Source organism: Myotis brandtii, unplaced genomic scaffold, assembly GCF_000412655.1.
Source record: "Myotis brandtii unplaced genomic scaffold, ASM41265v1 scaffold344, whole genome shotgun sequence".
In the NCBI taxonomy this organism is placed as follows: domain Eukaryota; kingdom Metazoa; phylum Chordata; class Mammalia; order Chiroptera; family Vespertilionidae; genus Myotis; species Myotis brandtii.
Window position 1 is genome coordinate 3130407 of NW_005363247.1, and position 25104 is coordinate 3155510.

The 25104-nt window shown below is 35.8% G+C and overlaps 1 protein-coding gene across 1 annotated transcript in view; it reads left to right on the plus strand.

Annotated features, from left to right (window-relative positions):
- ADGRV1 (adhesion G protein-coupled receptor V1) overlaps positions 1–25104 on the plus strand; it is a 462684-nt gene that overhangs the window by 57355 nt on the left and 380225 nt on the right. The window contains exons 16-24 of the mRNA XM_005871499.2: positions 798–921; positions 1911–2177; positions 6895–7021; positions 7906–8123; positions 8722–9465; positions 11607–11980; positions 18993–19169; positions 20523–20703; positions 21681–21883. Of these exons, the coding sequence (XP_005871561.2) occupies positions 798–921; positions 1911–2177; positions 6895–7021; positions 7906–8123; positions 8722–9465; positions 11607–11980; positions 18993–19169; positions 20523–20703; positions 21681–21883 (2415 nt within the window). The remainder of the gene's footprint in view (positions 1–797; positions 922–1910; positions 2178–6894; positions 7022–7905; positions 8124–8721; positions 9466–11606; positions 11981–18992; positions 19170–20522; positions 20704–21680; positions 21884–25104) is intronic.

The following is a 25104-nucleotide window of genomic DNA, read 5'->3' on the forward strand; positions in this document are numbered from 1 at the left end:
TGTGCCTTCTACCACGTATCCCACGGTGCACTCTCAGAGTCAGGGTCGTGGCCCACAAGGATCATGGATCCATCCGGATGTTCATCTCATTGATAATGCAGAGAAGGAACTCAGTAACGGTGGGAGTGGACCTTTCAGAGGGGAACTACGCTCTGAACAGCTGTTGAAGCCTACCTCCTTTAGTTCAAACTTGTCCCAATAGAGACAAAATCTAACACTCTTGCCATCTGAAGAAGTCCAGCTCATATGGAGGAAGTGAAAGAGAAACAGTGTCCACCTGGGGATTCATAGAGGCTCAGAGCTGTGGGCAACCTCATCTTGTTAGGACATGGGAATGAGGTCTTTATGACACACTGGGGTGAAACTTCAGTAACATTTGTAAGTGGCCTTTGAGAGTTAGCTGAACTTCTGTTACTATTATGAACTCAGTTCTAAATATGTCAAAGAGTTATTTTTCTGTTCTATTTTTTCTTATAAACAACATATATACCACTTTCTTAAAGAAATTGTATGACTGTAGTATTTTTATTTTTAACTTAAAGCAAGATATCTATTTACAGTACATTTTATGGCAAGTCAACATAAAGTGGCTGTTCGGATGAATGCACATGAAAATTCTGGGGATCTGAGTCCTACTTGAATAATTTAGGGTGATTCTGCCTCAGAAATGAAAATGAACATTAGCACTGTCATTATTACAGCTATATTTTTAAAAATATAAAAATAATTTAGGAATATACAGTGGAATTATTTGTACAAATCACCTGACTTAAAACATGTATGACATTTTCCAAAAGATTCCAGAGGAAATGGAGGAATTCACCATTACCCTACTTAATGCCACTGGAGGAGCTAAAATAGGAAATAAGACTACTGCAATTCTGAGGATCAGAAGAAATGATGACCCCATTTATTTTGCAGGTGGTATTGCTATTTTTTTTTGAGTGAGTGTATGTCTTTCTTAAACAGTATATTTGTTCATTTTCATTTATTTTTAACTGAACATTTTTAATAAAGCACAATTAATATTTCTTTAAATATAATTTTATTATTTGTTTGTATGATCATTATTTGATCTTCTTGAGGTTTTAACAAATATTTTTAAGCATCTTCTGAAGGAAAAAAATAGTAAGTACTATTTTGTTAGCTTTGTTCACCCCACCTTCAAACTCCAAGTTATTTTCTTTCCTTTGTGCAAAAATGAATATTTTTTCATGTAACTTCTTCCAGTCCACAGTGTAGCTAGTTCAGGGCCTGGGTACTGTACATAATGGTAACTTACTATAGCAACTAATATTGAATGGTCATATAAATCAAGGTTTCTCCATTTTTGCCACTTTAATGGTTTCTTTAGAATTGTCTTTTGCCACATGATACATCTTTTAGTTTTATTTGTGAGAATTAAATGGTGTCTAATACTTTCTTAAGCCCATCTTGCAAGATATCCAGTTTACAATGGCAGGAATCTTTTAAACTTCAATTTTATTGATGCATATTTGTAACCTTTGTTAATATGTATTTTATAAATTAGTCTTTTGTTCAACCTTCTGCTAACTCCTGTGACAAACATAAAATATAAGATATCTGGGCCTTTTCTCAAGGAACTTACAGTTTACATTTGGAAATGAGGTATATGAAATAGTAGGCAGGGGATTTCAGATCGTATTTAATTCACCAAAATTGGGTTTTGAAGACAATGGATTCTGTAGGAATTAGGTTAAGAGAAAGACCATTGGCTGGATGTAAGCAAAGGAGGTCTCATGTAGGATTTGGGACTAGAGGTGAGTCTTTAAGCAAAGATACATTGGGGGGACTTTCTTGTGGGGATGCGAAGAAACATAAATGACCTGAAAACGTAGATGGAATACTAAAAGCTCATATGTTTCTTCTTTTCTTTGTGAATATTTCAGAACCTCGCATAGTGAGGGTTCAGGAAGGTGAGACTGCTGACTTTACAGTTCTCAGAAATGGATCTGTTGATGTTGTCTGCACCGTCCAATATGCTACCATGGACGGGAAGGCCACCGCAAGAGAGGGAGACTTTGTTCCTGTTGAAAAAGGAGAAACGCTTGTTTTTGAGGTTGGAAGTAGAGAGCAGAGAATATCTGTATTCGTTAACGAAGATGATATCCCAGAAACAGATGAGCACTTTTATATAATTCTCTTTAACTCAACAGGTAAATAACTTGTACTTTTATGACAGATCTGTTGTTTCAGGGCTTCTGTCTAGTAGTGGTGCCAAGTAGTACTTAAATAGCATCTGTGACTGTTCAAGAGCAAAATTGCTTCATTGCTTTCTTGTGGGGGTGGGGTGAAGAATATGTATTGAAACTTCATGTGCCTGGAATTCTCCGTGGCATTATTTGTAACCTTTTTTCACAATACAGCACACATAGAAAATTATGATATTATGTAAGGAATAAAAATCTAGCTAAAGCTATGCTAAGCCTCGTCTAGACACCCAAGGGCATAGGACATCAAGAGTTCTGTAACCACTTGCTCTCCTAGCAGGGTGCTGGGCATACTGGTTGGGAAGATGTATTCTGTAGGTGGCTGAGCCCAACTGGCTGTTTGACAATTCTCTGAAGCTATTAGCCACAATGAATGGCAATTTGCAAGGGCGAAAAGGTAGGCTCTTCATTCTTCTTTCTACTGTAAATGAAGTAGGATATTTTGACCCCAATATTTCATCTCTTAGAAGGTTTTGGCCTCACCTTTAGTAAATTGGAGGGACTGTAACTTTTTTAATATTTATTTTATTCTTTTAGGACTACAAAGAGCTCTTTTTTCCTGAGCCTTTTGAGAGTAAGTTGAAGACATGATATTTCATCACCCATGAAAACATTGGTGTTTTCCTACAAATAAGGACATTCTCCTACATAACCACAGTATAACCATTAAACCCAGGAACTTAATATTAATAGAATCATTGCCTCAGGCCCCATTCAAATTTCTCCAGTTGTGCCATTTTTCTTCTTTCTAGCAAAATGATCATTTCCTGAATCATGTATTGCTTTTCATTATCATGTCTCTTTAAGCTCTTCAGTTTGGAGCAGTTCCTCAGTCTTTCCTTGACTTTCATGATCTTTAGGATATGGAAGATTATAAGACTAGTTATTTTGTAGACTGTTCCTCATTTTGGGGCTTGTTTAATGTTTCATCATTATTAGATTCAGGGTTTGCATCCTTGGCAGGAATTTCATGGAAGGTGATTCTGAGCTTGTATCATGTCCCTGCAGTTGACACATGATTTTGTTTTGTCCCTTTATGTGATGTTCACTTTGACCACAATTTAGATGGTGACTGCCTGCCTTGTCCACTCTACTTTTCCCTCTTTGTAGTTAGTAAATTTTATGAGGAAGATACTTTAAAATATGCAAGTATCTTGTTACTCATCAGACTTTCAATTATCTTACTGATATATTTATCAGTATGGACTCATGATTTCTATTTAATACATTGGGTTTTGTTTTGCATCATTATTTGTTTTGGCAGTTAAATTGTCCTAGATTTGGCCATTGGTGTCTTGTTCAAGATGACTTCTTTGTCTTTTTGATGTGTCCCTGTTATTATTTGAACATTTTCTTACTTTCTGGTCCAGCAAGAGGTTCCAAACTCATCTTGTACTTTTCCTGTCACAACCCTGAATCAGCCATTTCTCCAGGAAGCCCTGGTTCCTTTTAGTGAAGAGTGTTATTTAGAAACCAGGATCTGGCACTAGGAGTGCTTATTGTTATTGTAGTTATGCTCCTTTTAGTTCTCTTAGTGTGCAGAGAATATATGTATGTATGCATGTTTCTATGTATACATACAACTTTCCCATCTCTAGTTCTATGTCCAACTATGTATAGTGAAAACCATTAGTTTACACCAGTATCTCCATTTCTATCTAATATCACAGGGTTCATTCCAGTTTTCTCCCTTTCCATATCTGTCCCTCCCTTCTCTTATAGTGAGAAAGCCTGCTCCCATTATCTTTAATCTATTTACTAATTTGATCAATTCTCCCTGTATGTGACCACTTTCCAACTGTTTCTTCGACCTGCTTTCCACAATGAGATTGCCTTTCTTACCTCACTAGGGTTCAAGCTTCCTGCTCTAGGCCAACCCCCTGCCCCATGTGGATGCCCTCCTACTTCACAGACCCCACCATCCAATAGCAAGCTTTTCTATCATGGAAATGTCCTCCTCACCCTGCATAAGTTCTAACACCTGGGGCTGATCACTGGTGTCCTACCCTCACCCCAGTGTGAATGCCTGCCTTGTGCTTTTGGACTGAAACATTCAGAGGGAAAGAGGAAGAGAAAGAGATCACTTAATTTTTTGTTTGTGCTGTGTTTCTCTAGCATTCTCCCTGTCTCTTTGTCTCCCTTCTCCGTTTGTGTCTTTCATCCTATTTCCCTTCCTCTCTTTCTCATTTTTCACATGACCTACCTAAGAAAAAAAAAGTAATAAGTAGAAGCTATCATCTAGTGAGAAAAAAATTTGACTTCATAGAATAATGGCCACAAAAGGTATTTCATAGTTGCAAACATAATCAGATCTTATGTAAACTGGAAACATTTTGGTGAATCCAATCACTATCCTAAAATTTAAATGAAAGAAATAGCTCCAGATAAAATTATTTTGGAGAACTGAAAGTGAAAAAAAAAGTTTGTTGTGAAGTATAGAAAGTTGATGAAGAAATGACTATTTTAATAGAGTAAGTTTATTCTGTAAGATGTATCACTGAGAAAATGTGTTTTTTATTTGAGAGAGAGTGAATGAATGAACATTCACAAGGTGTGATTGGGCCACTGGCCTGAGGTATGAAGGTATGGCATGTATACTGCCACTGCATTTGTCTTCAGTATTTTTCCAGAAATGATCACATCTGAGAATCGAATGGCTCTAGCTTTGAAGACTTGGATTATACAAATTTGTGCTTTTTATATTTCTTAGTTCTCTTTCTTCTTCTTTTCTCTTCTTCTGTAATGTCAAAACATTGAGGATCTGAGGGGATCGATGATGTGAGCTGGAGGGGCAGCATCTCTAATGTGACCTAGTGCTGGCAGTGGGAGTTTATGCCTGATAGTTACCATTCACAGTAGATGCCCTGAGATTGAATTACTTGATCAAAGGACTTGGCCATTCCTAGAGCCCTTGTTAAATATTTTCAGTTCTCTCTGTGGAGAAACAGAATGAGTTTTTAGCACTACTTATGATATGTATGTTGATGACAAATGCGTATGCTAGCAGAGTTCTGCCAGAATTAGGTTTTATTATTTTTAGATGTTTTTGTTAGATTTTATGATATAACTAGAGGCCCAGTGCACAAATTCATGCACCAGTGGGGTCCCTCGGGCTGGCCTGTGGGATCAAGCGAAAACTGGCTCTCCGACATCTCCCGAGGGGTCCTGGGTTGCAAAAGGGCACAGGTGAGGCCGAGGGACCCCACTAGTGGATGATCGGGGCCGGGGAGGGACACGGGACATTGGCCAGCCGGAGAGGGACCATGGGAGGGTTCCAGGGCATGTCCGGCCCATCTCGCTCAGTCCCAATCAGCCCAGACCCCAGCAGCAAGCTCACCTATTGGTCACAGCGTCTGTCCCCTGGTGGTCAGTGCACGTCATAGCAACTGGCCGACTGGTCAACTGTCTGCATGTCCTAGTGAACGGTTGAGCGGCCTTAGCATATCATTAGCATATTACACTTTGATTGGTTGAACGGACGACTGGACACTTAGCATATTAGGCTTTTATTATATAGGATATTTTAAGTTACTTTATTACTCTATATTTTCAGCATTTTCTAAACAATGGTTTGCTGTCTATTTCTTATGTGTGTGTTTTTTTTTCTCTTTCCAAAGTCTAACGGTCAGGTAAGGTTTAGTACAGTTGTTTTTTTATATAAATTATTTTTATTGTGCTGGTTTGCTCTACACATAGTTTCTGTTTCTGTAATTTTTGTATTTGGTATTGTCCTCATCTAATTTTGAAAACTTTATTTGTATCAGTTCAGGTAACATGCATAAGTAATGTCTGTGTACTGAGTATCTACTTTGCTAGGGCATGGAGTAGATTAAGCATGGAATTGATAAGCTTACAGTAAAATTGTGTGTGCGTGTGTTGGTGTGTGTGTGTACTAATAAAATGCGGTAGTTGTTACGATACATTGACAAACTATGAAGTGCTGTAGCAACACAGTGGAGATGCACTTAGCTTAACTTGGGCATTCAAGGAAGAATTTCTGGAAGGATTGTTGCTTGAGCTGGTTCTGAGAAGTGAGAAGAGAGGTTGAGTAAAGATAGGAAGGACTTTTGCTTGCACAGGGAACAGCTGGAGCGAAGAGGAAGAGCTATGAAACTCAGGAAAGTGAGGAGAAGAGACCTCAAATATTGGAATAATGGAAAGAAATGGAATAGAGAGGACTCAAGTTCAGCACCATAAAGATTTCTTTGTTCTATGACCAGATCAAACTCCACTGCCTGAAGGCAGAGAATTACAGGGAAATGCTCAGGCCACTGATTCCAGTTAATATGGACAGGAGTATTTTTATGTTGTGTGGTAATTCTTTCATTTTTTTATGAAATGGAAAACATCTATCTCAAAAGTTGGAAATTAGATCAAGCTATGTTTTTTATTTCTAATTGAAGTATTGAAGTGATATTCCTATTGTGAAGGAAAGTTTTCGTACTTTTAAAAATAAAGTAGCTCTTCTGTAATTATACATTTCCTCAAAGACAAGTCACATTAAACTTATTTAGGCATCTTTCTCTCATTTATTTATGACCTTTAATGAGGAAATTCTTGCTGAAATTTGAATTTAATTATAAAGTATTTCTTAGTTAAAAATACAAATTTAACAGGAAGTTAACTACTTTTTGTTATTTTAACTTTTCTGTTTTTAATTTAGGCGATACAGTAGTATATCAACATGGAATAGCTACAGTGATAATTGAAGCTAATGATGACCCAAATGGTATTTTTTCTTTGGAGCCCATAGACAAAGCAGTAGAAGAAGGAAAGACTAATTCATTTTGGTAAGCATATTTGGTAAGGCAAATTCAAAATTGTGTACAATAAAATAAAATCTTTTGAAGTACTAATCTTTCAAAATGAAAATACTGGTTAAGAATTGAATAATTTTAAAGTTGGTAGTCTGAATGAATTGTAAACATTTTTTATGCTGTTGTCACTTGTTTAAAAAAAAAAAAGAAAATGACACCTTAGCTGGTGAGCAGAAATTATTCTCCCCGTGCTCCTCACCCCAACTTCCATCCTTTGTCAAGACTGAGAGATGAATATTCAAAGTTTTCTGGAACTGCTCTCAAATGACATGTGACTTCCTCACCCTGTACGTGGCTTTTGAAGAACATTTGCCAGTTCTCATAGAAAGTTTTTGGGGCTTAGAATTTATCTTTTAGTATGGACTCAGAAGACTATGACTTTTAAGATTGCTTCTCTTGCCCTAGCCAGTTTTGCTGAGTGGCTAGAGCTCCGGCCTGTGTTCCGAAGGGTCTTGGGTTCGATTCTGGTCAAGGGCACATACCTCAGTTGTAGGCTTTTCCCTGGCTCAGGCCCTGGTCCGGGCTCATGCAGGAGGCAACGAATTGATGTGTTTCTCTCACATCAATATTTCTCTCTGTGTTTCCCTCTCTCTCTTCCACTCTCTCTAAAAACTAATAGAAAAATATCCTCAGGTGAGGATGAAAAAAAAAAAGATTGGTTCTCTTTATTAAGCTCTATTTCATTCTTCCATGAGATTCCTCATGGTTGCTCAGTTAGGACTACCTGGCTGCTTTATATTAAAGATGATAAATGGAAAAAGTATGTTTCTGAGGAAATACAGAAAGCCTCCATTAGAGTTAGTTTCATTACTTATACATTTTCCATAAAAATGAATTATCTTTAATTTGTTATGCAGGGTTGTGCGGCAGCGAGGACACTTTGGCAATGTTTCTGTGGCTTGGCAGCTGTTTCAGAATGATTCTGCTTTGCAGCCTGGACAAGAGTTCTATGAAACTTCAGGGACTGTAAACTTCACGGATGGAGAAGGAGCCAAACCAATCATCCTCCATGCTTTTCCAGATAACATTCCTGAATTCAATGAGTTTTATATTTTAAAGCTAGTAAATATTTCAGGTGCTGTGTTTTCCCATCTCTTTTCTTTTGCCAGTAAAGTTTAATATTTTACATTTAAATAATTAGACCTGTAGAAAAAATGCCATCAATGAAGAAATAAGTATATCTAGGTTGTCTGACTTTATATGTCAAAATACCATTTTTGATAGAAGTGTTATTTTTAATGCTTATTTTGTGGTCTTGGTTAAATTTTATGGATGGAGATTTACATTCTTCCTCAAACTTGTAAACAGATATTTTCCCCACCCAAATATAGTGTCTCCAACAAAAAATTAATGGAAATTAGGAAGAACGAATTCATGGTAGCTTAAAGATTGCTCATTTTTTAAACAATCAATTTTCCCATCACTGTTGGTTTTAAGCACAGGAATTAAACTTCTCTAGTTAATATTCTTTTTTTCAGGCTGTACTGATTTTTAATGAAATTTTGCTTTCACCCTTGAAAATGTGGTAAAAGCCATATGGTAACATGTTGGTCATTGATGAATGAGTAAATTATTTAACTGAAAGTTTGCTGAAAAAACCTATTGTCTTCACCTTCAACTAGATAGTATTTTAAATTCTGGTTTCTCATTCATTACAAATTTTCTTGTTATAGGTGGGTCCCCAGGTCCTGGGGGTCAACTAGCAGGAACCAACCTCCAGGTGACAGTTATGATTCCATTCAATGATGATCCCTTTGGAGTTTTTATCTTGGATCCAGAGTGCTTAGAGAGAGAAGTAGCAGAAGATGTTCTCTCAGAAGACGATATGTCTTACATCACCAACTTTACCATTTTGAGGCAACAGGGCGTCTTTGGTGATGTACGTGTAGGCTGGGAAATCCTGTCCAGTGAGTTCCCTGCTGGTTTGCCTCCAATGATAGATCTTCTGCTGGTTGGACTTTTCCCCAGCACTGTGCATTTACAGCCACACATGAGGCGTCACCATAGCGGGACAGATGCTTTGTACTTCAGTGGACAAGAGGGTGCATTTGGAACTGTTAATCAAAAATACCATCCTTCCAGGAACAACTCAATTGCCAATTTTACTTTTTCAGCTTGGGTAATGCCCAATGCCAATACTAATGGATTTGTTATAGCAAAGGATGATGGTAATGGAAGCATCTACTATGGGGTAAAAATTCAAACCAACGAATCCCATGTGACACTTTCCCTTCATTACAAAACTTTGGGATCCAATGCTACCTATGTTGCCAAGACAACAGCCCTGAAATATGTAGAAGAGAATATTTGGCTTCATCTTCTAATTATCCTGGATGATGGCATAATTGAATTCTACCTTGATGGAAGTGCAATGCCCAGAGGAATCAAGAGTCTGAAAGGAGAAGCCATCACTGATGGTGAGTGTTATCTTTACAAGGACACTGAATTGGGAATTTTAAAGGAATTTGATTTCTTAAAGGCTAACAGGTATTTTAAAATCTGCTTGTGTATTGGTTTAATTTCTTTAAATAACACTATGTGCCTACCAAGACAGTAAATTATGTGCCGGGTATTACAGAAATGGATCAAGCAAAGTCTTTGCCTTTGAGGTTCCTGAAATAGGCTCTGGGAAAGAGATGTTTAATCTGATTACTTCAATACATTGTAGGAAGAAAGAAAACAAATACGAAGGAGGAACACTTATTCCTCCGGTGGTCATGGTGGATGGGGCATAATGTCTCAGGTAGAGAAAAGAGCAAAGGTGCGGAAATGTGAAATAGCGCGTTGTAATGGGAACTGCTGCTAGCTCAATATGGTTGGAGGTGGAAGGTGGTGAAGATATGTTAAAGAGAAAGCAAAAGAGAAATATTACATAAAAACCCCGGCAGTTTCATGGGTTTATAGTATAAGGAGTAAATTGGTGAATTCTATGGAGTGCTTTGAAAAGATCATCATTATGGTCTTTAAGCTGGAGCTGATGCTGTTTCTTGAGAAGCACATTTAGCATGTTTACACACAATATTGGTTATGTCCATTATAATCACAAATTCCCCTTCAGCCCCTCCATCTTAAGACTTGATTCTGTTTTTCATTTACTAAGGAAGTAGAGCAGCCCTTATTTGGTTATTGTGTAACAGGATATTTTCTTCGGAACCTCCTGCATTAGATATCTGGTTATGTTTTTTCTTTTATTAGGAAAAAAAGATGTATGCTTACAGTATTTGTGGCATTGACTTGTTCACTTTTTGATCGTGTGAATACGTACATGTATGTGTTAACTTTGATTCCTTTGGTTATAGGATGGTGGGAGAATAAGAATGGGAAAAATTGGTGTTAGTGAGAGCTGTGTTTCTATTCCTCTGTTTAGCTTACTGCAGGGAACTTAGATTGTTTTTGAAATTTGAAACTTGGAAAGAAAATTAAAAGGGTGTCTGTAGTTTTAAAAGTTATTAATGAAATATAGTATGTGTTTCATATTATAAAATATGTAAACGTGTACATATAATAAGTGTACAGGTAGTTGAATTTTTTTAAACTTTAAACCCATGTAACCAGCCCCCAGATCAAGAAACAGCATTTTAGGAGCCCCTTTTGGCTCTTTTCAAGTCTCTAACTCACCACCCTGTCCACCTAGTATTGCTCTTTACAAGAACATAAGAGTAGCTTTCCCTTTTTAAAATATATGTAAATGGAATTGAGCAGTGTACGTTTGAGTGTCTGGCTTCTTTTGTTTAGTATTGTTTATGAGGTTCATCAATATTTTTCCCTGTTTAGATATTTCACTCTCATTACTATATAGTCGGTCCAGAACCACTAGAGAAGGCCTGGGACACCTGTGATAATAATGTGTAGGCTGCATGTGAACTACCCTAAGAGAGCTATCTGGGCATTGACTTGTAAAATTGCCTTGATTGGTGATCTTGATAAGGAATAGTACTTGTACTTTTCCCCAAATCACTGCCAAGCCTTGGAGAGGGAATAAGTAAAGAATGAGAATTGGTGAATTCTTGAAAAGGGCTGCATGTTGTTATTACCCAAGACTCACATATAAAGTTGTTCCTGGGAAGAAAAAAGTTTTTTTTTCTACATTCATTGCATTAGTTTTATGGATAGTTATATTTGGTCCACAAAAACTTATTTTCTTAAATTCTCAATATTTTATTTAACTCAAGATGAATTTCTAACAGATCAAGCCTTGAAATTTTAAAAAAATAGTCATACTAAAGTATTAAAATTGTAACTGAGTTAAATGATTTCATTCCTAGATGTGCAAGGAAATTTTAAAATTTCCTGGAACAAATGTCTTCCAGATATATACACATACATACATACACATGTATAAAATATCCTCTAGTACAAAATATCTTAAATCCCAGTGATTATTGAATCATTTTTTCATCAAAACAGAAAGTCTTTATTTGATTATATTCTAGTTATGCAAAAGCTTTACTTATAAAACCTTTCAATACAGTTGCTTCATTTTCTGAATCACACTTGTAATTTAGGACAGGAGACTAGTGGATGTTGAAGCATTTAATAAACCCGTTTCTCATTTCAGGTCCTGGAACTCTGAGAATTGGGGCAGGAATGAATGGCAATGACAGATTTACAGGTCTGATGCAGGATGTGAGGTTCTATGAGCAGAAACTGACCCTTGAAGAAATTTATGAACTTCATGCCATGCCAGCAAAGAGTGATTTACACCCTGTCTCTGGGTATCTGGAGTTCAGACAGGGAGAAACTAACAAATCCTTCATTATTTCTGCAAAAGATGACAATGAAGAGGAAGGAGAAGAGTTATTCATCCTTAAACTAGTCTCTGTATATGGAGGAGCTCGTATTTCTGAACAGAATACTACAGCAAGATTAATAATACAAAAAAGTGACAATGCCAATGGGCTGTTTGGTTTCACAGGGGCTTGTATACCAGAGGTAAGTAGTGAGCTTGAATTTTGGAGTTAAAAAATTCATTGTAGGTAAATTTGTTTGGGAGTGGGCTTTCTTTCATTTGGTAAGATTGCTTGAGTATCTATGCCCCAAAGTATGAAAGAGCCAGTGGTTGCAAATGTAAATTATAAGGTCTTTGCTCTTATAAGTTCACAGTTTGAGTCAGAAGCTTAATGAGCTGCTAGAAGTAATAACAAGTTAGCAAATGAAACTTTAGCCATTATCTTTAAACTTAATGCACTTCACAGAATATATAATTACACTCCACATGTAATTTACTTTTAAGCTACTATTGTATTGCCACATAAGTAGGTGAAATAATATGTATTGAAAGCTTCTATGAATAATTATAATGGAAACTTTATTAAATACAATATTTTGAGGTGTTTTTTTTCCCCTGCATGTCAAATGTACTAGTACTTCAGTAGTTACAACATTCTTAGTTGTTGGGTATAAACGCCTTTCTTATCAACCATCTTGGCCAGCTTAATTAATTAGGCTGTTTTACTGTCCTTATCAGTTCTGTCCAAGTTTTCAAAGATTCGTAATCATCTTGGTTTCCTGTTCAGTAATGTGAGATCTCATGAAACTACTTCACAGGTGTCAAATGTGACTGCAACAGCTCAATGTCTGTGAAAAGATGCCAAGGAACAAGAGAGTCTTTCCCTTTGCAAGTAGTTTTAGAAGGGTGTATATGCAAATTGAAGTGATTAATAAGAAAAACATGAATTGGAAGAGCATGAAAAAAGTATTTAGGTCACAGGCTTCATTATAGCTCAAATTGGGGCATCTCATTGTCCCTCTTAGCACTTTGGATGGTGATAATCATAAGAGATTTACAAATAGTGGTATTTTTCTATACCAGAAAGAGACTGTCCTAGAGTAGGCAGGACCAATGTCATACAAATCTCTAACTTAAAGAAATATGTTTGTTTGTAATGATAATACCTTTTAATAGATACTCAGTCGTCAAAGAACTTTACATGTTGGTTTTCATGCACCTTTATGACAATCCATAATAGAACTGCAACAAATATTAATTATTACTCCCTCCACTTTATAGGGTTATAGCAACTGAGACTTAGAGACCCAAGCTAATAACTAACCGAAGTTGAATTATTTGAGACAAGATCAATACATAGTTCAAAGTTTGGCAGTTACTAGTACTTAATAAATACTCATTTTCCTTTCCTTTTTTTCTCCTAAGATACAATGGGATGTCTTGTGACTTCTAACCTGTCATCTTTCCTTCTGTATTTCAGTATCATCATCTATTTTTTAAAAGACAGATGGCTTCCATGAGGGTGTAAGAACCATTGTAGTGCCAGGGAAAGCCAGCTTCCCCTCAGTTCCTTGGGACCTGGCACCTGTCTATGGCTCTGACCTCTCCTGTAATTCTCCCCTTTGGTCATTGTGTTGCAGTCAGATTGTTTCAGTTCCTATCTCAGAGCACCAGGACTTCCTAGCTTCTCTCTTTGGATCTCTCTTATTCCAGCTCTTCAGGATTTAGTCATTCAAGTCTCAGCTCCAAAGATGTCTCCTCAATGAAGACTTTCTTACTCTGTTCTTTCAATTAATCACTTTCTATTTCTTCACCTAGTTTTACTTTTTTTTTCTAGCATTGATCAAACTCTTACATTTTCTTTGTTACTTATAAGTCCGTTCACTTACTGGTTATCCATTTTCACCACAAAGATGAAAGAGCTCTGAGTGTAATAAGGTCTTATTGTTCATGATTGTCTCTCTCACACCTAGAATGGAACATAGTAGATACTCAAAAGTCTTTATTGAACTTATGAGTGTGTTTTAATATCAAAAAATGAAAAGGCTCATAGTTCAGATAACAAACACTTTTAGTTTCAGTTAAACTGCATAAACAACCAAACTGGGAAAAAAACCCCCAACAAACCACATAAATTTGAAAAACCTGCCTAAATAACTAATAGTTTTTGAGTAGTTCTCTGGCTTTCTGGACCATTACAGTAAGTATTCTGGCTTGTCTCACAAGTTCTATTTCTAGATTGGGTTGGTGTTGGTTTAGCTCCACCTAGGTATGCAACTTTGCCTGTTCCCAGAAATCTCAGAATTTGAAAGAGGCCAGTCAAGCCTTTGATTGCAGAAGAGTGAACTTCCCTATGGAGGCTGTCGCACCTATGCTAGTAGAATTGCTGGAAAGAAAAAGAAAACACGATTGGTTATTCCCCAAGCCCACATGGGAGAAATAGAATACAGTGTATCTATAGTGGAAAGAGTAAAGTTTAGATTGTTAACATAGGAAAAGTGTTCATTGAGTCTAAAAGGTTGAACATCGGAATTTGATTGTCAGGAATATTACAAATTTTCATTCCTGAAACTATTAAGAATAGAAGTATGGAACTCTTACTTTCATCTTAGAATGATTTGAAGACAGGGATGCTATGAAATAGTTTTATCATCATCATCATCATCAATCATATTTATGGCTTACTGAAGTCATACTCAAAGTGTAGCTCTGGGGTCTCCGATATGTTTGAGGAGTTCTCCAAAGGTCAAGCCTAATTTTATGAAAATACTAAGATGTCTTTCTCATTTTATTGACAAGTGCACTGCAGAAGCAGTGGTTGCCACAAATATGCTGTCTGGTAGTTCCTTGTATGACTCGAGGCAGAGGCACTAAACTGTACAAGTTGTCATTGCTTTATTCTGCCCCACTTGCCTGTAGTTTAGAAGGTGCAGATTTTCACATAAGAATATTTTTGATGAAGCAGTACAGAATATTAATTTGATAACATCTTGACCCCAGAATCCCTGTCTTTTTAGTGTTTCATGTCACGAAATGAGAATCACAAATAAAGCACTTCTGCTTTGACCAAACATGGTAGTTGCCCTGAAGAAAAGTATCTGCTAGTGCATTGTGAGTTCAACTAGCTGTGCTTTTCATGAAACATCACTTTTACTTGAAAAATGTGACTGACAGATTTCGGTTATTTGGACATGGGTATCTGGAATGCATTTTCATGAAAATGAAGTGAGTCAGTGACTACAAGAAAAACTACTGATAGTACTTGTTGCCAATGATAAAAATTTAACCTTTCAAACAAAAATTAGAATTTTGGAACACTTTCATCTGCCAAAGTGAGCTTGCCTGTTTCTCAATACTTAAAAACCTTGCAGTTAGCAAGTGTGACTTATTTATTTTGTATAATGAAATGTGCCAACATTTGGCAGATCTGTATAACTCAGTGAACCAATAGTTTCCAGATAATCAATGCATATTATTACAAAACCATGCCTGGGTAAAAAGATTGATTCAAAATGTAAAATAGACCAATGGGTTTTAATGTATTAGAGTATGATTTCACATTGCAACTTAACTCTGAGAAACTACCACTTGTCAAATTTTGGTTAAAAATATCAAGGAAGAATACCCATAGCTATCTAAAAAGACTATTAAATCCTCCCCCGTTTTTAGTTATATTTTTATACAAATCTAGACATTCTTTATATACTTGAATCAACATAAATAGCAAAAGACAAATTGATTGCAGAAGGACATACTAAAATTTAGCTGTCTTCTATTAAGGTAGACATTAAAGAGATTTGTAAAAATATAAAACAATGCTCCCTTATTACTAACTTTTTGTTTTAGAAAGTATACTTATTTCTTATAAAATATGTTGCTTATTTGTAAGCATGTAATGAGTTTATTATTGCTGTTTTAAAATGATTAATATATCAATATTTTTTCCAGTTTTCAGTTGTAAAATGGTAATATCAATAGGTTTCAACAACACAAGCAAAAAAATCCTTAGTGTTCTCAATAATTTTTGTGAGTGTTCAGGGGTCCTGAAACAAAAATATTTGAGAACTGCTGGTTTAATTTATGCCTGTAATTGTCTCCAGAACTTAAATTTTATGCTTATTTGCTTCATTTCCAGAAATAAAAACCACTGTCATCTCTAGATTCTTCTCAGTGACATTGAAAAGTTAACTTTTTTCTTAGCCCTTCAAAAATGCTGAAGGCAATAAACACCCTTTAAAGACTTCTGAGTTGTATTATACTTTTTACATTTGTATAGACTTACAAAGTAATATCAAAGTTAAAATGAAAATATAATCACATGTTAAATAATGCAAATATGTAGAATATGACATCATCTACTCTTTGGCATATTGAAAGAGATGAGAATTATTTTTTTATTTGTTCCCTCGTAACCAGGAATACCATGTCCTGGCAAATAGTAGGTGATTAATAAATTAAAACTGAATGAATGAATAAACCTGTATGCAGTTTGGAGCCCTGATGAGGCTTATTTTGGATTCCAAGTGAAACCTATACTGAACAGAAGATGGTTTTATAGCCTAGTAACCACACTCTCATGTTGCCTTCCTGTATTTTGTATTTTGTGTACTTTATATGTTATTTTCTCTCCACCTTATTTTTGCCCTATTTTTATATGTCCTACAATCTTGTATATCACCTAATTATAAATTAATGAGGTTGCTCTTTATAGTGATTCATAGAACTTGCTAGTCTCATTATTTTACATTTATAACTAATACTTGGGATATGTTTTATGTTTATAAACTCATGACTTAAGACAAAATTTAGAGACATTTTGAGAGCATCTTTGTAAAAGTGAGAATATTATTTAACTTGGCCTGTGTTTGGTTTTAAGTGCCTGCCATATGTTATGTGAATTGATTCCTTTAGATAGAAGTGATATTGATATAATCTGATATCACTCATCATCACCCAAGCATGCGGCAAAATAAAAAATTAATTGGACATGTAATTGTTTACCTTTAATCTTCTATTTCAATAGAGAAAGCCAATTCATGGCTCAGAATGGTACATTCTTTTTTCTAGGAAAATACATATCAAGAACTCTTCTCAATGTTAACCTTTAAAATTACTCTTGTGCTGGTCTGAAGACTTGGCAACCGCCTGACTTGAAAGAGAAAACAGTAATGGCTTCTATTGTTTCTTGTGAAAAAGGAAGTGATGATGGTTCTGATGATTATTATTTGGTGTTTTGCTCCTTCATATATTGGCCCAAACATTTGCTTGTATCATCAGTCTAAAGTCAATTAGATGAATATTTTAATAGTTGAAAAAATATTTTAATGATTTAATCTCTCTGCCTTTATCATCTTCTGGTATTGATAATTTCATCCTCTGGTTCAGTATTTCCCAAATTGGACAACCTTGGTTGTTTTGGGCTTCCCATGCCAGTCGACCAGCAGGCAAATAAAGGAGTCACAGTATTGCCCCAGGGTGTGTGGTCTTGTTCATTCTGAGGCACCAGAGTTGCTGCCACACTTTGGAGTAAGAGTGCTGATGTTCAGTAAAACTCAGAGGATTTACTGGTACATCAAGTGCTTCATGCTCATTAATAACTTTTAACTTCCTGTTTGTAGACAAATTTCAAATCTGTTCTCTCTAGCCCTAATGTCAGTACTGAAATGGCTTTATCTACTGCTGATCAGAGTGCTTATGATTGATATGAAAACCAGTGACATATATAAAGATTTATATTTTGATCTCTATTCAGTTGTAGTTTTTTCCAATGAATTGTGGTTGCTCACATAAAACAGAAACTAAATCAAGAGACTCAGAATTTAAGCATATGAAGACCATATTCTAAAAGATATTACAACTTCTTGCTCCATAAAATGAATAAGCACTATCTTAAAGTGTTTAGATAAAAATGTTTTCTACATAAAACACACACATACACAACACGTGTGTATGCATATATATAGAGTTGACTCTGCATCTCTGCAGATTCTGTATTCTTGGTTTCAACCAAATATGGATCGAAAATATTTGAAAAAAAAGTCACGTTGTTGCTGATAGGTACTGTGTAGTTGTACAGTTGTAGTAGGCCAGTGGTGGTTGTATCTGTATGGAACATATGAACACAAATTTTTTTTTTCTTATTACTATTCCATAAGCAATACAGCATAACAACTATTTACATAGCATTAAATTATATTTGGTATTATAAGTAATCTAGAGATGATTTGAGGTATAAGAAAGAATGTGTGTAGGTTATATGCCAGGGGTCCTCAAACTACGGCCTGCGGGCCACATGCAAATACAAATACTGTATTTGTTCCCGTTTTGTTTTTTTACTTCAAAATAAGATATGTGCAGTGTGCATAGGAATTTGTTCATAGTTTTTTTTTAAACTATAGTCCGGCCCTCCAACGGTCTGAGGGACAGAGAACTGGCCCCCTGTTTAAAAAGTTTGAGGACCCCTGTTACATGCTAATACTACACCTTTTTATATAAGGGACTTAAACATTTGCAGATTTTGAAACCTTTTAATGGTGTGGGTGGTCTTAGAACCAAAAATAACCTGTGGATACTGAGGAATGACTATGTTTATATGACAGAAATATCAAAACTAAGTTAAGCAAGACATAAATGTCCTTGACCTAACTATTCTCTCCCCACCAGGCATTTCTCAAGGCTCTCCCCACTTGCACTTACACCACCCTCAACATGATTTCCTCTGATCCACTCAATTATATCATGTTCAGGCCTGGAGTGTTCTCCTGATGTCATGTTTCACCCTCTACCTCTGACTTCTGCCCCAATTGTTCTGTCTGTGCTTCACTCATAGAATTTGAGTTGTCTTTTTCTTTAGACTTATCCAGAGAAAGAACTGTGCTTTTATTTTTTCAAAAAATCCTTTGTATCCATAGTATCTAGTATAGTGGCTGGCACACAGAAGGTATCAATGAATGAATTATATGCACAGTTAATTTACTATCGTTCTGTTTGCTTTCTTTATCCCTATAAAAGAACAAGATACAATGAATGGAGTCAATTATTTATTTATTTATTTATTAGCAGGCAAAAATATCTCTGGAGGGATGTAGAAGCCTCCTTAGAGTTGTAGAAATTTATAGAACTAAGATTATGGTAAAAGGATTTTATGGAAGCATTGTAATTGTATCACTGATTTGAATTGCAATATAATTATAAATATTTTATGTTCAATTTCAGATTGCAGAGGAGGGGTCCACCATTTCGTGTGTGGTGGAGCGGACCCGAGGAGCTCTGGGTTACGTGCATGTTTTTTACACCATCTCGCAGATCGAATCTGACGGCATTAATTACCTTGTTGATGATTTTGCTAATGCCAGTGGAACTATCACATTCCTTCCTTGGCAGAGATCAGAGGTAAACCTTACCTTCTTTGTTTCTTTGACAGGCTCCTGGAAAGCTCTTTCTGATCTGTTCTGGTATTTATCTGCAGCTTCTTGATATTTAAGCAATTTAAAATATTTAGGCAATTAGGTATGTGTCAGGGTATAAAATATTAAAAACATTTTTTTTTATTGATTTCAGGGAGGAAGGGATAGGAAGAGAGAAACATCAATGATGAGAGAGAATCATGGATTAGTTGCCTCCTGCACACCCATGATTGAGCCCGGCCACGTGCCCGGCCAGGAATAGAACCGTGACCTCCTGGTTCATAGGTTGGCGCTCAACCACTGAGCCATGCAGGCTGGTCTAGAATATTTTTGTATTTATTTATGGAAAAGAAAATTAAGGATTTTGAATGGTGTGATGTGTGTTATAGTTTTATGTGTACCTTAATCCCAGTATAATAAAGGTGGTATAGCTTGGAGGTTTATTATTGCAGGGATTTTGTTATTACCGATACAATGGAAAACGGCAGAATTCTGAATGGTATTCTTTCAGGCAATGAGAAATTCTTATAACTATAATCTCATTTTATTTTTAAATTTGGAAAGAATGAGGTGATTTTTTTTTGTTTTGAATTACAAGTGCTCTCCAGTGTTACCAAAACTTTTGTTGAACCATCATTGCATTTCTGAATAGATGCTCCAGAAATAAATGACACTCTTTGTAAGTGAAACTGGGATGAGACCTCTTCCTATCTCAGAATTAATTTAAAAAAAATACATTTAGTTATACCTTGATCAGTTTCAAACACTTTTCACTAAAATGAACAATTATTTTAGTATGTATCAACACTTGAAAAATATTTATTGCTTCAATTTTAATGTACACTTGATGCTTTGGAGTCACTTTTCATAGCAACATTTGTCAGCTTGCATTCTAGAGGCAAGACATCTTAAATCATCAGGCTGTTGAGTGTTCCTTTTAGTTAAAGAGCAGTGACATTATTTTGGGTAGTGAGCACATTGGCTGTGTCATGTATTACTTTCTTAATGAAAAATTAACATTAGCCTGCCCAGTGTGGCTCAGTGGTTGAGCTTTGATCTATGAACCAGGAGGTCATGATTCAATTCCTGGTCAGGGCACATGCCCAAGTTGTGGGCTCGATCCCCAGGGGAAGGCATGCAGGAGATAGCCAATCAATGATTCTCTCTCATCATTGATGTTTTTCTCTCTCTCTCCCTTTCCCTTCCTCTCTGAAATCAATAAAAATATATTAAAAAACACACAACACAAATATAATTTAATTGCTATTCTATTCTGGGAAGTGATAAATAATTTATACATTCCTCATTGCTTAATGCCTCTGGATTTTTATTTGTTTAGGTTCTGAATATATATGTTCTTGATGATGACATTCCTGAGCTAAATGAGTATTTCCGTGTGACATTGGTTTCTGCAATTCCTGGAGATGGGAAATTAGGTTCAACTCCCACCAGTGGTGCAAGTATAGATCCTGAAAAGGAAACTACAGATATCACTATCAAAGCCAGTGATCATCCATATGGTAACTAAGCCCTTTTGCAAGAATAATTCTCTCTTCGCTGGGTGTACTTGGTCTTGTTAATCAATTCTTAAGTGATTTTTTTACAAATGATTTATGCAGAACTCCTTCAGACCCTCTTGCTTCTAAGCTCCCATTTTGAGGGACATTGCTTATGAAGGAAAATTTAAAGATTAATTTCTGAAGTTTAATAATATATTTTCAAAAGTATATGTAGGATTATTTAAAATGAATGAAAGTGTTTCTATACATGGCTATCAAAACATTTAAAAATATTATCCTAGTATGATAAGTTAACATCTAATTAATTTAAATACTTTGTAATTTATTAAGCGTTAAGAAGTGGAGTTGTTATTATATAGTATATATTAAATTCTTTTGTCTTATGCTGAAAAGTTATAAATTCCTTAATTGGGGAACTATTATAGATGTTTGTCCTAATAAAACTGAAACTGTTTTCTGCATTGAAAATTAATAGTTCTTTTGTAGGAATAAAGCAAGAATATCTATTAAAAGGTCTGTGTAGGAATGGGGGATAAAAAAGGAATACCTGTAATACTTTCAACAATAAAGATAAATAAAAAGTCTGTGTAGGAAAAGTGGGAGGCTCTTCAACTCTGTTTTCATAGTTAAATTTAAAAAATGTATTACAAATCTTAAGTTCAAGAATGAATTCTAGAGACCCAAATATGAGTAAATGTTTGATGATATATACTTTAATACCCTTTCACTATTCTTTTGATTGATACATAGGTCTGTTTTTTTAAAGACTTTTTTGGGTAGAGACAAGAAAAATTAACACTTTAATTTTTAACATTCTGAAAACTAAACATTTTGTGTCAAAAGCATCTTAATCAAATCTTCAATAAAGTCCTTTATAAATGATCAAAACAATTGTGCAAGACTGTTTCAAATGAATAAGAAATTCTTCCCAATAAGAAATTGGGCCAGAATGCCCTGCCTCTCTCTGTATCTGCCAGGCTTGCTGCAGTTCTCCACCGGGCTGCCCCCCCGGCCTGAGGACACGATGACCCTGCCTGCAAGCACTGTTCCACACGTCACGGTGCAGGAGGAAGATGGAGAAGTTAGGCTATTGGTCGTCCGTGCACAAGGACTCCTGGGGAGGGTGATGGCGGAATATAGAACAGTGTCCTTGACAGCATTCAGTCCTGAGGACTACCAGGTAAATCACCTCATCCTTCCGAAGTGGTATTTGCTCCTGTGAAACACACAGTCCTCGGCAGGAGTGGAAGGGACTTGGCACTGTACCTGGGACATAACTAAGCAAGGAAAAGAAGCACCGATGGCTTTTTAAATTTATGTAAATTAATGTACTTCAGTCCCTTGAAGCCAGAATCTTAAATGGCTATCATACTGATTTCACTGGGACCTTATATTTGTCATAGGCTTCACCTGTATTTATTTTAATGTTATAGGTTTTGTTCTGATATATTTAAAATTGTATTTCTTACACATTTTAAATCCTCTTGTCTGCATCCATCAAACAAAACCAAAATGATAAAGAAATTATATGTTCATGTCTTTCAATTTTAATTATTTTTTTTTCTCCAAGTGAGAAGCAGTGTGGTGCTGGGGAAAAAAGCCTAGTTAAATTTCTCTTGTCCTGACATTTATTGTATCTTTACCTAGTTTGCTATGAAACATATTCCACAAGACATCTCAGCTTGGCTTAGTATTGTCTTCTCTGCATCCTCTTAAAGAACACTTTAGTTCTTATATTGTCTTCAATTTCTAGGTAATCTGAACATTCCCACTTTCCAGTTGGATTAGCATTTAATTTAATAACTAAAACAAAAACAACACAAACCTACGTTCCCCTTCTCCATTACTGTTGGAAAGCTAATACCTTAGGGGACATTTGTGAGGATTTTCAGTGGCCTAGATGCCCTGTTTCTCACTTGTTACTACTTTGAATCTTTATATCTGGAAACCTGATAACCTTTGCTCTTACCAAGTCTCTATGATGCTTCAGCTATCTCTGGTCTGTGTTAACACAGAAGTAAGATTTTTGAAGCTGTGCATGTGAGTACATGTGTATGTTACAGGGAGGGTGGGGAGGTGCCAGGAAGGATCTGTACAGAATAGGAGACAATTGAATATCAGATATCACTGTTCTGAACTGTATTCTCATATATGAAGATACAGGTGATTCTCACTATCCAGGTGTTTACTTTAGCTCTCAAGTGATATTAACCAACTGATTAATAACTGACTCATAGTTGTGGGAAGTGTTCAGAGCTGGTACTCTGAGAGACAGGTGGGTGATGACATAGTCTGGTTAATCAAGGCAGGCTTTCTTGGGGAATTTATATCCGTGCTGAACTTTGAAGTTTAAAGTTGGAGGAGAAAACCAGTAAGCTAGATCCGTGGTCGGCAAACTGCGGCTCTCGAGCCACATGTGGCTCTTTGGCCCCTTGAGTGTGGCTCTTCCTAAGCCTTAGGAGTACCGTAATTAAGTTAATAACAATGTACCTACCTATATAGTTTAAGTTTAAAAAATTTGGCTCTCAAAAGAAATTTCAATCGTACTATTGATATTTGGCTCTGTTGACTAATGAGTTTGCCGACCACTGAGCTAGATGAAGGGGAAAGAATTACTTGAAACTGGTAAAATGGCATGAATCAAATGGTAAAATGGCCCTAATTAGGGAAAAGCAGAGGCTGGCAGAAGAACAGTAAGAAGACCAGTATTTCTGGAAAGATGAGAGATAGTTGTGGTGATAAAAGATAAGGTATGCAGAGACTGGATCATTTTAGGCTCTACAGACTCTATGGCTTTTATTGTGAAAACAAGGAGAAGTAATTGAAGTTGTTACGTATTTATAAGCTATCATTAGGCTGACCCATGGAGAATGGAATTAGAAGATGTAGACACTGCATGCAGAAAGACCAGTAAATAGTCCATTTTATGGAGCAAGGCAAGAGATGATAGTATCTGGGACTGGGCAGGTAACAGTTTAGATGAAGTAGGTGGGCACAAGAAATATTGAGTTAAATGGTAGGATTTGAGGATTGTTTAATGTGAAGGATAAAGCAAAGAGGGTATCAAAATGACTCCTTTGTTCCTGGCATAATCAACTTGCTACTCTACAACTTTGTGCTGAGGAGAGGATTAGGTAAGGCATAGATTTTAAGGAAGATCAGAATTTAAAATTCTAACAGAAATTATATGAAAAATTCGAGATAGATGTTAATACTTAAGTCTGGAATCAGAGGTTAGAAAAAGAAATTTGAGAGTTGGGAGCACATAAATGATATTAAAAGCCTAGGGTATGATAGTTTTGTCTAAGGAGAGAGTTTAGATTCTGATGAACAGCAATTTTTAGAGATCACAGGAGAATGTTAAAATTGACAAACAACACTAAAAAGGATGAGCTGGAAAGGAAGGTAAGACAGGAGAGTGGGATATGATGGAATACTGGAGAAGAACATGTTTCCAGAAGAGGAAGTGGCCAATTGTGTAAGATTTGCTAAGGTCAAGAAAGATGGTTTCCTAAGACAGTCACATGTTATTTCTGTTAAGATTTGCAGAATTACCCCACTGACAACTATACTCCTGGAAAAGTTAATTACTTCCTTTTTTGAGCTATGTGTCTTTTATTGCAATTGTTACTCTGTTTGAATTATTGTATTACATACTTACACTTCTTCTGGAATGTTCTTGATGGAGTTAGAGATTTGTTTTCACCATTTAAAAAATATGTATATTTTTATTGATTTTAGAGAGGAAGGGAGAGGGAGAGAGATAGAAACATCAGCAATGAGAGATAATCATTGATTGGCTACCTCCTGCATGCCCCCTACTGCCCACAACCCTGGGTATGTGCCCTGACTCAGGATCGAACCATGAACTCCTGCTTCATAGGTAGAGTCTCAACCACTGAGCCATGTTGGCTGGGCTGTCTTGACCATTTTTGAATCTGAAGTATTGAAAATGGTGCCATGCACATGCTATATATGTTTGATAAGTATTAGAAAAGTTAATGAATGCATGATTAAAGGAGTTGGTACTTGGGTTGCTTATTTTACCTTTGAAATCATTAATAGTTCAACAAGATGATATATATGTTACACAAGGTAGCATTAGAAAAACTTAATATAAAAATGTATGCTCATAAGTTTAGGGGAAAATGCTTATATAAGAAATAGAAAAAAGGGCCTTAAGACTGAATTTAAATAACGTGTTGTTTCTTGTAGTATGTGAAGATCTATAACATGGGAGACCTATATTATAAAGTGCAGTTTCAAGTATAGACAAGGAAAAGTTAATGTCCAATGGACCCATATTTATTATTGCTTGGAAAAACTCTCAGGACAGAAATGCCATTATTATTATGTATTATATATTTAAATTACTCAGTTATATAATTTAAGTAATTCTAA